Below are 14,445 nucleotides of genomic sequence, written 5' to 3' on the forward strand. Positions count from 1 at the left end.
GCCTCCGTCATCGTTGCCTGCTGGCCCGCCGCTGAAGAAGAAGACGCGCGCTAAGGAAGACGATGTTTAATTTTTCCTTAGTTAGGAAAAATTAAACCATCGTCATAATTTTTTTAATTATCAAATTAATTAAACCATTAGTTTTTCATTTTTTGTTAATATATTATTAATTAATAATATGTAAAATATATATTATGTTATTGATAAATTAATATATTTATTTATTTATTTATTAAGTATTTTTTATTTTTTATTAAAATAGTGAGTTTTAATGTTAAACTATATCTTATGTTATTACAAAATAATTTATTTATTTATTATATTCACTTATGTTATTTTTAACTTTTTATTTATTTTAAATAATTTATTCTAGTCACATGTAATTATTGTTTTAATTTAAAATAAAATATAATCATTAAGTAATATAATATAGTTTTCCATTAATTAGGATATTACTATAGTGTAATAACCATGTTTATTTTGGTTAATTATCTGTTTAGGCATATATTCTATTTAAATATATTATAAAAGGTTACTCATTCTCTTATTTATATCATACTTTTCATTTGGGGGCACTAACACTGGAATTTGTTTTCTAGTGCACTTGAACTCGTCTACACTTACACCCAAAGATGAGTTGAAGTTGAATCAATTCATTTAAGTTCAATTCAATTTTTCACTTCAATTCAAGTTCTTTGTGGACTAACCCCCCCCCCCCCCCCCCCCCCCTTAGTGTTTTGTTACCAAATTTGTTAATTTTACCTTGAAATCTATGATACAAGTCCACCAAATAAAATTACATCTAGAATCAATATTATATCATTTGATTCCTCATAATCTAAATACAATGAGCTCTTACTTTGAAATCTATGCTTATATTTAATGTTTCTAGTGTTGAACACGTCCACAATACTTTTGAATTTAATATGTAAAATATCTGGTTGAGTCTGAAATAATGAATAACTCCCACATCAATCTGGTTGTTGCATGTTTGTAACACAAGAAACTATATATTTTGAAGTCTTTGTGCATGTATATATGTTTCATGTTGAATACCCATGCATTTACTTTGGAACCAATCATTATTCAACAATTTAAGGTTAATACAAGTTTTCAGTATCACCTGCACTTGAAAAACACTACAAAATTTACTTTCTTGAAACCAAACTAAATATTTCTTGCAAGAGAGTCAATTTGTTAAGAATTTGAATTGAAAATAGGCATTGTAAGTGTTGAATTGTAAAGAAGTAATCCTCACAATATCTATGCTAGAGAGCCTAGTTAACTGTTGCTAAACATTTTGTGTGTTTAGACCGGATAAACTATTTGACTCTAGAGAGTCCAGTTAAGTGCTAATAAATCCTATTGCGAGTTTAGGTTGGAGAGACTATTTGGCTACTTCAAACCTCTTTGTGTGTCTAGGTTAGAATACCTAGTTTGCGTAAATGAAATTTGCAAATGCGGGTCTAGGTTAGAGTGACTAATTTACTCCAATGAAAACTCAAGGGTGGATCTAGGCTATAGAATTTCACGTATTATAACCTATATGAAGGTGTGGCTTGTAAATTAATTAATGTGGTTAATTGAGTGTGACTAAGTTCCTGCATGAATAGCATTATACTCTTGACACTTGTGGCTCTTAATGTAGATGTTGTTTAGCTAAAAGAGCAAGAATGTACATCGCCAAATCAAAAGATGATTAATAATTGGGAAGAAAAAATATGTAGATTACGTTGTAATTCAATCTCACTGTTACACTGTAACTGATTTACTTACAAAATGCACTGTGAAAAGATAGAATGTGAATTGGGAAGGTTTTGTGGAAGTGCAAGGGAAAACTTATGTGAAAAGGACAATCTCGATGAACGTTGTTCAAGGAAGACAAAATTCTCTGGTTGTGCAGAACAGATGCCTGCAGGATGTGGGTGTCGCTCGCTGAGCAGTTCCAGATTTCTTTCCTTATCTCTCTTGTGATCGCTTGCTTGAACGAAGAGACTTGAGTAGGAGATGTATGTGGTAAGCGTACTTGAGCGTCTGTCAAATGTTTTCTCTCCTCTATTTGCTCGCTGTAAATTGATAGGAAAAAATTTCCCCGTTAAAAGTAGTTGAACAGAGCATCATATGCTTCGATTTTGGTTCGTGATGGTTGGTGTTTTTTACTACTAATTGTAATAAAAAAATCAGTTTTCGGTAGAAGGTGGGAAATGGGAAGGCATAAAGATAGACTGTTTGATTAACATTTTCTCCAGACTGGGACTTCATGACTAACCTTAGCGGTGCCCTTTGTCTGTCGTTCATTGGCATCTGTTGAAACTAGTGTGCTAAAAGGTTCAAACCTATTACGAAAGCAACCCCACGGATTTTATACAAGGATTGGCCCGGTTGATACAAACAAATATTCCAACACTCCCCTCACGGGGAAAACTAGTAGACAAACTTACCAGAAAAACCCGGGACAAATTCACCAGAAATACCTGGGACAAATTCGGTGGGAGCGGGACTTGAACTCGGGACCAACCTGCTCTGATACCATGTTAGAAACCAGTGCACTAAAAGGCTCGAACATATTAGGAAAGTAACCCCACGGATCTTATACAAGGATTAGCCCGGTCGATACAAACAAATATTCCAACAACATCGAGCATCTCTTAACCTTCTCTGCTGGAGAAGTTTAGATTTCTATGAACTAGATCTTCACCATCCCATTCGAAAGAATGAATTTGCAAGGAAGTTCATGGGAGAGAACCGTTTCGAGTGCTTCTTGCTCACAGGCTTCCTCCAATACGTAATTAGTCGATCTCCGAAGAAACTTGTTTTCCCCTGTCATGTCTTTACGTTGGATGACATCATCTTTGTTTCAAAATTGTAAGTTGTTAAGCAATCACCATCTACTTCCCTGTTTCAAATAGCTATAGTTTGGAAAGGAATTACCTCCCCTGGGGAGAAATATCCTATTCTCTTGTTTAATCTTGCCCAACAGGTAAAGTTTAATTTCAGATCTCCTGCCTTGAAATACCTCACCGCCCACGAACTGAGGGAGAGAAACAGAAGCATTTCCAAAAGATGATAGGAAAATGGAAGGATCTCAGGTATCTGAAAATGGCACCTGTGTCATGGAACCTTGAAGAGATTTTAAAAGAAATCAGCAAGCACTGCGAGCATTTCGTGGGCCTGGAGATGAGTGGAGGGATCGGCTGGGAGCAAATATCTGCCATCGTTACTCTTCTCGCCAAAGTAGATGACAATTTATTGGAAATGGCTGCGCACATCAAGAGATTTGAGTGTAGTGACTTCATACCTGAAGAAGATGTTGATAATTCTCACATCTATGGCCTATACATCTCTGATGGCAGTGGTGACAGGTCTTTTTGAAAGAAAATCTGCTACTTTCTACAGGAAGAAGACTGCATGAATCCGAAAGCTCGGACCTACTCATCTTACCAAAGAAAAGAAAAGAATTATATCTTCTTCACCTTTGGAATCTGCAGAAAACGGAGGTAGGCATAAGATAAAAAATGCAAGAAATTGATGAGAAATCAGCCTTCGGCAAGTGATATTGGCACGGCTCAATCGGACTGCAAAGTCGAGCTAGCTCAACAATGCAATTGGATTGAACCGTGCTAACATCACGTTGCTGCCACCAACATTGATCGACCCACTTAAGGCAAGGAGATTCAGAGTCTCAGACCCACTTATATGGAGATAGAAGGGGACTGTCTTATGCTTGGAAACGAAGAATTAATTAATAAAACCAGAACAAGGACTTGAATCCAAGACAGAACAAGCCAGTGAATGAGATTGAGAAGGACGTTATGTGTCTGGTGCCGGCCTTTTGCATAGGAAGAAGGGAAGAAGAGTCTTGTCATTGAATCCTAGGTAGTAGCAGCATCTTATGAACTCTAATTCAGGTTATTATGACAAAAATAGTATAATTTAGTAGCGTCTTGGTTGTTTGACTTGGTCAAGTCTCTTCATCTTCAGTCGTGCCGGTTGGAGACCAGCCGAAATCGAGATTTTATGATTCTAATATTTTATTTTTTAAGTAATCAAATATATTATTCGAGGGCGTGATGTTACAGCCCTTTTAACCTTCCTACTGTAACTGCCCGGTGTAACAATTCTCTTACCGTTTCATGCAACTCCTTTTGCAACCAATCTCACTGCATTTCATTAATGGTACCCCAATTTGTATAATCAACTTCATCGTCTCCATGGTGACATCTCAGGAAGAGTGACAGATTGGTTAAAGAAATTCATTTACTGTTCCAGGCTTGTGAATTCATGGAAAAAACAGTCTGGCTGAAAAAACATTAACGGTGAGTTCCATGATTCCACCATAATGAACCCAAAAATATAGATTTCAACCGCCATTAGAGATAAAATGGTAATCCAGGAGTCTTAACAGAATTCCTACAAAACACGTACTTCCCAACCACCTTCTTCCTTAAATTGCAAAACTGGTGTCTTCGCAAATGCAAGCTTCCTCTACCTCCGTTTCCCTGGCATTCTCGTCTCCACGGTCGTTTGTTCCGTCAGCCATGGATTCGCTTCTCTTCATAGCAGTCATCTTCTTTTCGTTTGTCCATATAGGTTCCTCCCGCTTCCTAGAAGCAGGCACTCCTTGTTTGGAGCAGATCTTGCCCTGCGAACCGTTCCTTGCAGCTCCTGCCCCTGATCCGGTATGTTGTACTTCATTGAAAGGGGCGTTCAACACACAGAGCGAGTGCCTCTGCTCTCTCTTCAACGACCCGGAGCTCTGGAAGAGCTTCAACGTGACCCAAGAACAAGCCTTGAAGCTTCCCGCTGCTTGCGGAATCAAGGTTGATTTAGCCCTCTGCAAGTTCAACGGTATGTTTCCGCGTAAGAAATTATTTTTGCGGTAACTGTTTCGAAACCAAGAACGCGATCATGAGACAGGCATTGAAGGGTGCTCAAAAATCTTTGTACACTGTTCTTCTCTCCTGTAATCTATAATGAAGAAAACCTTGCTATTATTTCCTTAATTATATGAATTAACTTGTTGCTAAAGAAATTTCCGCTGCGCAGGCCCAACAGTGTCTCCAAGCAGCCCCAGCCTTCCGTCAGGTATTGAGGCAGAAAAAATCTGTTGCTTTAAAAGCCATTTGTGTTTTGTTCAAGACATGAATATTATTGATTACAGAAGATTGAGATGCCGAGCGAGACTTATTTATTGCTTTCTCTATTGCAGGCTCAACGAACTCGTCTTCCACAAGCTCGGTAAACAGTATCTCAATGGCGGGAATGGGTCAATTAGAACTCCTCGTGTCCGCTTGCTTGTCCTCATTAGTGTTCGCATATTACGTCTTTTAACTTTTCTTTCTGACCTTCTTATAGCTAAATGAGAATGGTGTAACTCTTATATGGTCGATAATTTACGACCAAAACTTGACTTTTCACGTTACTGAAAACTAATTTTTCATTGTTTTGGTAATTCACCAAGCTGTTGGAACTGGGAACTTTGATCCAACAAATTTGCACTCTTGGACTTCCCAGGTGGTTAATGGAATAACCCGTTTAGGAGAAAAACAAAAAGGCTTAACAGTTTAAATAACATACCGGGGATCGATGCTGCTGGATCAAGAGCTTGGAAATAGAAAACAAGGGGTGTCTATCTATTCAAGCATATCAGTCTAAACCGAAACGAATCTAGTGCCGAATTGAGCGACTGTGTCAAGCTTCTGTTGCAGTCCTAAAGAAAAAATCTGTGTGGGTAACTCTACAAAGATGATGAGAAAAAGGACGTTTTCGGCTCTTAGCATTCTGGGGTGATCCGAAATAATGGTATTAAAACATGTTTGTCTACATAAAGAACGAACTTCCCAATGAGATTCAGCATAAAACAGTTCGATTTAAAAATCAACTGAGGAGCATCAACTATCATATAAGAGTAATAAACACAAAAACTGCGACGGAACCAAGAAAGTATTTCGATTTTTACGAAGGACGTTAAACTTCCAGTGAGATTAAGTACTCCCTCAACCATTGGGACCCCTGCCTGCAGCCACCTCAAAGGAATCTTCAGCGAACTCGAAGATGGCGAATTTGATCAGCTACAAGATGATTTGGTTCTGGGTGGTTTTCACGTTAGCAAATGAGATCGGTGAAGCTAAAGGAGGCCAGGAACGGTCTTGTCTTCCTCCTCCTGCCATTTTTGTGTTTGGAGATTCCCTCAGTGATACTGGTAATGTAATTGAAGTTTTTCCCTTTTTGGCCGATGCAGAGAATTCGCCTTACGGTGATACCTTCTTTCATGCCCCTTCCGGCAGGTTCTCCGACGGCCGCCTCATATTGGACTTCATGGGTGAGAATTTCATTTACAGGGTCGGCATTTAAATTCTCATGCAATCTGTTAGTTGTTCGATATCTCCGTTCTGTAAAAATTGAAAAGCCATGTCGAGTAGTCAATCAAAACCCAAAACCGATTTTAAGTGGAGGCTTAGCAACCCAATTGAAGATTTAAGCTGCTTTCCGATCACAGTGGAGGCTTACATTGTTTTCATCCATATCATTGTTTGTTAATACTGATTTTTATAAAAATATTACAGCTTTAGCGTGGAGATTTCCGTTAGTCGAACCTTATTTCAGTAACATTGTTCCAAATTACCGACACGGGATCAACTTCGCCGTAGCTGGTGCAACAGCTAGAAATGTCACCGAACCAGTTCCGTTTTATCTCCCGCTTCAGACTGACCAATTTGTCCGATTTAAGCGGAACGTCATTGCATCCTTGAACTCCACAAACAAATTAGACGGTATGAAAAATTATATGGGAAGCACTAAGATCAATCAGTTGGCTTGGAGAGGAACGAATCCTTCGTAATGATCGTTTAGCATTTTCAGGTTTGTTAGCTTCACATGTTCCAGAGATAAAATCATTTGAAGATGGACTTTATATGATCTTCGTTGGAGTGAACGACTTCTTGATAAGTCTCTTGACGCACGGGCAACCTCCCAGTACCGTGAAGGAGAACATCGTTCCACAAGTAACAGCAGCAATATCCAAGGCCGTGCAGGTGAGAATTTTCTCGACTTCAGCTGGATCCTTCTTCTGGCTGAATGGACCAGGTTAAACTGCATCCCTTCTAGCATTTTCTTATGTTTTCATTTCTAAATGCTGTGATTTCTAACAGGATCTTCACAGAGAAGGAGCGAAAAATTTCATGGTTTTCAACGTTCTTGCCATTGGCTGTATCCCTACGTTACTGACTTTAGCTTCACCAGGGCCTTATAACTCAACAGATGCACTGGGGTGTCTTAAGGATTATAATGAGCTGGTTCAGTTCTCCAATCATGAGCTTGAGAAAGCCCTTTCTACCATTAACCAGCAGCTAAAGGATACCAACATCATGGTTGCAGACATCTACGGCTTTATGCTAGAGGCCGTTGGTCATCCGTCCAACTTTGGTGACCTCCGCTTTCTCACTTTGAGAAGACTATTCTTCTCTCTTTAGATTAAATTATGCGAGATCTCACTTACGGTACAATCGTGCAGGTTTTGATGAGGCCGTGACACTCAAGGCCTGCTGTGGGTATGGAGGGGATCCCTACAACTACAGCCCTCTCATTAACTGCGGAAAGGACCCAGAAGCCGAAGCCTGTAGTGACCCGAGCAAATATATAAGTTGGGATGGTGTTCACTTGACTGACGCCTTCAGTGGGAAGTTTGTCGGGGAGATGATGAAGGAATCATCCAGCTACCTAAGGCCATTAAAGCGGCATTGACCCAGTCACTGCATGTGACATTATTTGTCAATAAGGCCAACACCTAATCAATGGTCCCAGTTTGAATTTTCATGAAATGGTTAATGAAAATTGGTTTATTCCATTCCGCCTTCTGGCGCATTTAGTTCTAACCAAACATCAAAGGAGACCACCGTGCAATGGCCCACCTTGGTCTTTCCGAAACCTGTCATCCCATTGTAAATTTGAAAATGAAGAAGCTTAGCATAGAACAACAACACTTACTTGCCCAAGCAACTTACCAAATTACCCATTTTTAAAAACATATTTGGACAAATGATGTGACTTGGAACTTATTTTGAAATATCCAATTTTGACCGGTCCATTGTACATGTGTATAGTCAAAGGTGACACGTAAGCTTTGACTCATAACGTGTCTCCATGTCATCAGTACTGCGTAAGTAGATAAACACATCGACTGCCACATCACCATTCCAACACGTCATCTGCCAGGTAAGATGCCATGTCATCTTATGCCACGTAACCCCTTGTCGTTTTTTTTTTTTTTTTTCGTTTTATCTCTCTCAGGTTGATCTTTATCCTCTCGTCTCCTCTCGCCCTCTCTCCGTGCTAGCTGCCGCCACCGCTTGGCCTTGCCCTCGCCCTCAATGCCCCCTCTCAACCGCCCTATTTTCCTCTCAACCCAGACTTCGTCTCAGCCACATCTCTCACTCTTCTTCTCTGTTCCCCTTTGTTCATCCTCTCGCCGCCCCCTCTCTCAAAATTGAAGCTTATCATTTCATCTCCTCGCTGCCCCCTTTCTCAAAACCGAACCCTATAATTTCCTCTCAATGCCCCCTCTCTTAATACCCTATCATTTCACTCTCTCGCCGCCCCTTCTCTCAAAACCGAAGACCTACTCAACCTCCAAACACGAATTTCAATTTCAGAAGCCGATTTGGCAGGGTGATTTTTTTGAGTTTTTGTTAATTGAATCTAATTACTGTGTTTAATTATAATGTTGATTTGAATTTAGGTGTTTAATTACTGTATTGATTTTTTTGTGATTTACTATTTAATTTCTGATTTTATGTTAATGAAACTTCTGTCAATTGCAGATAAATTAAAATTATTGTAAAGTTAATTGAAACTTGATTGAATTTCCCTCTCCGTATTTATTAATTTTCTGTTTTTTAGTTTATGGATTCCTATGCCATTGAATGTTGTATTTTCCAAAGTTGTTAGTTTAATTTTAGCTTAATTTAGTTTGATTTTCTGATTTATGAAGTGGCAGTTTACTCTATTAAGATAAGATTTGCAGGATTTTTAGTTGCTAGTTGTTGTTAAATAAATTTGAAGTGTTATGGAATGATCATGCCATGTGGTGAGGAGCTTTGGGTGTTATAAATATCCACCACATGATTTTTTTTTTTTTGTTTTTTTATGTTTTCTTATGTTTGCCCTAGTTATTAGGATGGGTACAAAGTCTGATTAAGAATAGGTTGGGTAATGGAGAGTGGGTTGAGTCTAGTTCAAACTGCACAGGCGTCCATTAGCCAACGAAACCCGACTCCCGTCACTGACGAGGAATGGTTCATAGTGACTACGAAGTCATATGGGGCTCTATCAGGGGTGTACGATGAATTTGGACTTTGGTGTGTTTTTGTAATGTTAGGACTAGTCATCTGCTATAAAATTAGTTCGATTAATTTTTAAATGTTGTTGAATAATTTTGAAGTGCTATGGAATGATTTTGCCATGTGGTTAGGCAATTCGGGTGTTATAAACAACCACCACATGGTATTTTTTTTTTGTCTATGTTTTATTGGGTTTCCATTGTCCCTAGGGATGGGTAGAGAGTCTAATGAAGAGTAGGTTGGGTAATGGAGGTAGGGTTGTGTCCAGTTTTAACTAGGCTGAGTCGCCTGCATGGGTGTCCATTAGCCAACGAAACCCGACCCCCATCACTAACGAGGTACGGTTCGTAGTGACTGCGAAGTCATATGGGGCTCTATCAGGGGTGTTCGGTGAATTTGGATTTAGGTGTATTTTTGCATTGTTAGGACTAGTCATTTTCTATGTAATTAGTTCGATTAATTTTTAAATGTTGTAGAATGTTGTTGAATAATTTTGAAGTGCTATGGAATTATTTTGCCATATGGTGAGGAGATTCGGGTGTTATAAATAACCACCACATGGTTTTTTTTTTTCTATGTTTTAATGAGTTTCTCTGTGTCCCTAGGGATGGGTAGAGAGTATGATTAAGAGTAACTTGGGTAATGGAGGGTGAGTTGTGTCCAGTTCAAACTAGGCTGAGTCGCCTACAAGGGCGTCCATTAGCCAACGAAACCTGACCCCATCACTGATGAGGTATTGTTCTTAGTGACTGTGAAGTCATATGGGGCTCTACCAGGGGTGTTCAGTGAATTTGGATTTAAGTGTATTTTTGCATTGTTAGGACTAGTCATAAAAATTAGAAATTAGATAATTTCATAAATAAACTTTTACTAATGTATGTAGATTTTATAGATAATATGGTGTTAGTTGTTGGGTTATTCTGTTGATACAATGGAAAATAGAAGGAGAAGTCTGGATATTTTGATAGTTATGATGGATGTCAATCACAAATCAAAAGCCAGATATCTATTGCTTTGTCTCTCAATCTACTGTAGTTTCATTTTCTTTCTTCAGGAAGGCTCTAACCATGACTGAGGATTATATGTATGGAGTTTTGAGGAGTTATTTGATTTGTCAAACTCAGATAGCACTTCCACTTCGCGATTTTATTTTTATATCACTACATTTGATCTCTACAACGAACATGTTTGATCACATATATCTGTCTCTTTGCCAATATCGTTTCCTCTGTATTTTTTGTTTCATTTCAGCATATAAAGTACTTAGTTGAATGAATTAAGGTTTGTTTTTCCTCCTTTCATGTAGGTTCAAGATTTGATCTCCCCATCTAGAAATAATCAATCAAAAACTCGGATGGGTTCTCCAAATTCGTTTGTAGAACCTGTCTAGCAGGTAAGAGTTTGGCAGAAAACCTTTCCGATCAATTGGAAAGTAACTCACTTGACCTCCTAGACTGACAAAAGACGAGCAACCCTTGGGTCATCAACTCAAATAAAAATGGGATGTGGATAATGGAGATGGATTTTGATGGGAGTATAGTAATTCGTGAGCATGTTAGACCTAAGCAGTGAGAAAGCACCAATTCAGGTCATGATACAGAAACTAGAAGCCAGACCAATAATTTCAATTATTTGACTACAAAGTCCTTGTCGGGAGGAAGGATGAAGCAGAAAACATGAATTTTATATTCTTTGACATTTTAATGTAAAATCATTTATTAATATATGACTTCCTTTTACATCCATCCTTGTTTTTTATTGTAAATATAAGGTAATAAAATATGTTGGAAGACAGGGCCCAAGCCCACACGACCAAGGAAGACCCATGGATCCAAGAGATATAGAAGACGGGCTCAAGGCCTACATATAAAAAAGAAGGCCCATAGGCCCACATACATTGATGGCAGGATGGTAAATAAAGGGTCATCTCATAGAGATGGGATTGATGAAATTAAGTTAAAGTTCCAAGGTTAAAACCCTAAACCTTAAACCCTAAGTTAAGGGGTATTATTATAATATAGTAGTTTCATTAATCTATAAATTGAGCTTCAATTCCATAACTTTTTTTCCTCTTGTTTTCTCCCAATGAGTTTCTTTCCCTTTTTCTCCATGAGCTAAATTCATGGAGTCCTGAAAATCAACAAAATATGTATTGATAAATTTGATTTTTTAAACACTAAAATATTTTTTTTAATTAATAAAATATTGTTTCAATTAATAAATATTTTAAATCGATAATAAAAGTATTAAATAGGTAAGAGTAAGATTTTAAATTAATTAATGTACTAATTTTATATTATATTATTATAAATATAAGATAACAAAATGTGTATCGATAAATTTGATTTTTAAACTCTAAATTAAAATTTTTTAATAATTTTTTCAATTAAAAATTATTTTAAATCGATAATAAAATGTGTTAAATAAGTAAGAGTAATATTTTTTAATGAATTATTATTTTAAATATAAGGTAATAAAAAGTGTACCATTACATTTATTTTTAAACTCTAAAATAAAATTTTCATATTTTTTCAGTTAATAAATATTTTAAACCAATAATAAAAGGTGTCGTAAGATTTTTAATTACTTAATATTCATTAATAATTGATTATTTTTAATTAAGTAGAATGCTTATTATATTATTTATTTTTCAAAATGTTAAGTAGTAAAAAGTGTAACGATAAATTTTATTTTTAAACTCTAATATAGAATTTTCATATATTTTTAATTAATAAATATTTTAATCGATAATTAATGTTGTTAAATAGGTAAGAGTTATTTTTTAAATTATTTATTATTTTTATAATTTATTTATTTTAAACATAAATTAATAAAAATATATTAATAAATTTAATTTTTCAAATAAAAAGAATTATTCAATTTTTTGTATTTTAATGACGTGGCATCTTATTTGGCTGCTGACGGGTCAGAATGGTGATGTGGCAGTCGTTGTGTCTGTCTACTCACGCAATGCTGATGAAGTGGCGACACTTAATCAGTCAAAGTTTACTTGTCAATTTTGACCATGTACTGTAGACCGGTCAAAGTTGGATATCTTAATTGCCACTTTTGACCATGTACATTGGACGGGTCAAAGTTAGGATATCTTATTTGCCACTTGACCATGTACAAGGGACAGGTCAAAGTTGGATATATTTTAAAATAAGTTCTAAGTGACGTCAACGGAACCAAGAAAGTATTTGGCTTTTTACTTCCAACGAGATTAAGTACTCCCTCAACCTTTGGGACCCCTGCCCGCAGCCACCTCCAAGGAATTTTCAGCGAACTCGAAGATGGCGAATTTGATCAGCTACAAGATGATTTGGTTCTGGGTGGTTTTCACGCTAGCAAATGAGATCAGTGGAGCTAAAGGAGGCCAGGAACGGTCTTGTCTTCCTCCTCCTGCCATTTTTGTGTTTGGAGATTCCCTCAGTGATACCGGTAATGCAATAGCAGCTTTTCCCTTTTTGGCCGGTTTGGCCGATGCAGACAATTCGCCATACGGTGATACCTTCTTTCATGCCCCTTCCGGCAGGTTCTCCGACGGCCGCCTCATATTGGACTTCATGGGTGAGAGTTTCATTTACAGGGTCGGCATTTAAATTTTCATGCAATCTGTCCGTTGTTCGATATCTCCGTTCTGTAAAAATTGAAAAGCCATGTTGAGTAGTCAATCAAGACCCAAAACAGATTTTAATTGGAGGCTTAGCAATCCAATTGAAGATTTAAGCACCTTTCCAATCAAAGTGGAGGCTTACATTGTTTTCATCCATATCATTGTTTGCTAATACTGATTTTTACAAAAATATTTCAGCTTTAGCGTGGAGATTTCCGTTAGTCGAACCTTATTTCAGTAACATTGTTCCAAATTACCGACACGGGATCAACTTCGCCGTAGCTGGTGCAACAACTAGAAATGTCACCGAAACAGTTCCGTTTTGTCTCCCGCTTCAGACTGACCAATTTGTCCGATTTAAGCGGAATGTCATTGCATCCTTGAACTCCAAAAACAAATTAGACGGTATGAAAAATTACATGGGAAGCACCAAGATCAATCAGTTAGCTTGGAGAGGAACGAATCCTACGTAATGATCGTTTAGCATTTTCAGGTTTGTTAGCTACATATGTTCCAGAGATAAAATCATTTGAAGATGGACTATATATGATCTTCGTTGGAGTGAACGACTTCTTGATAAGTCTCTCGACGCACAGACAACCTCCCAGTACCGTGAAGGAGAACATCGTTCCACAAGTAACAGCAGCAATATCCAAGGCCGTGCAGGTGAGAATTTTCTCAACTTCAGCTGGATCCTTCTTCTGGCTGAATGGACCAGGTTAAACTGCATCCCTTGTAGCATTTTCTTATGTTTCCATTTCTAAATGCTGTGTTTTCTAACAGGATCTTCACAGAGAAGGAGCGAAAAATTTCATGATTTTCAACGTTCCTGCCATTGGCTGCATCCCCATGTTTCTTACTTCAGCTTCACCAGGTCCTTATAACTCAACAGATGCACTGGGGTGTCTTAAGGATTATAATGAGCTAGTTCAGTTCTCCAATCGTAAGCTGGAGAAAGCCCTTTCTACCATTAACCAGCAGCTAAAGGATGCCAACATCATGGTTGCAGACATCTACGGCTTTATGCTAGAGGCCGTTGGCCATCCGTCCAACTTTGGTGACCTCCGCTTTCTCACTTTGAGAAGACTATTCTTCTCTCTATAGATTAAATTATCCGAGATCTCACTTACGGTACAATCATGCAGGTTTTGATGAGGCCGTGACACTCAAGGCCTGCTGTGGGTATGGAGGGGATCCCTACAACTACAGCCCTCGGATTATCTGCGGAACGGACCCAGAAGCCAAAGCCTGTAGTGATCCGAGCAAATATATACGTTGGGATGGTGTTCACTTGACTGACGCCTTCAGTGGGAAGTTTGTCGGGGAGATGATGAAGGAATCATCCAGATACCTAAGGCCATTAAAGCGGCGTTGACCCAGTTACTGCATGTGGCCTCTTTTGTCAATGAGGCCAACACCTCATGAATGGTCCAATTTGAATTTTCATGAAATGGTTAATGAAAATTGGTTCATTCCATTCCGCCTTCTGGT

The 14,445-nt window shown here is 37.8% G+C and overlaps 2 protein-coding genes across 2 annotated transcripts; both read left to right on the top strand.

Annotated features, from left to right (window-relative positions):
* Positions 1–5,975: 5,975 nt before the first annotated feature.
* On the top strand, positions 5,976–7,794 carry LOC137960535 (GDSL esterase/lipase At4g01130-like). The gene is made up of 5 exons (XM_068808181.1): positions 5,976–6,322; positions 6,567–6,773; positions 6,862–7,034; positions 7,152–7,425; positions 7,514–7,794. The coding sequence occupies exons 1-5, from the start codon at positions 6,055–6,057 to the stop codon at positions 7,741–7,743; spliced, it is 1,152 nt and encodes a 383-aa protein (XP_068664282.1). The 5' UTR covers positions 5,976–6,054; the 3' UTR covers positions 7,744–7,794.
* A 4,837-nt stretch (positions 7,795–12,631) lies between these two features.
* Positions 12,632–14,329, top strand: LOC137958606 (GDSL esterase/lipase At1g09390-like). The gene is made up of 5 exons (XM_068805674.1): positions 12,632–12,908; positions 13,153–13,359; positions 13,448–13,620; positions 13,738–14,011; positions 14,100–14,329. The coding sequence occupies exons 1-5, from the start codon at positions 12,632–12,634 to the stop codon at positions 14,327–14,329; spliced, it is 1,161 nt and encodes a 386-aa protein (XP_068661775.1).
* Positions 14,330–14,445: the final 116 nt, after the last annotated feature.

This window comes from Aristolochia californica, unplaced genomic scaffold (assembly GCF_029961685.1).
Source record: "Aristolochia californica isolate CCGP_79_NKW_82.1479 unplaced genomic scaffold, dmAriCali1.0.hap1 SCAF_3, whole genome shotgun sequence".
In the NCBI taxonomy this organism is placed as follows: Eukaryota; Viridiplantae; Streptophyta; class Magnoliopsida; order Piperales; family Aristolochiaceae; genus Aristolochia; species Aristolochia californica.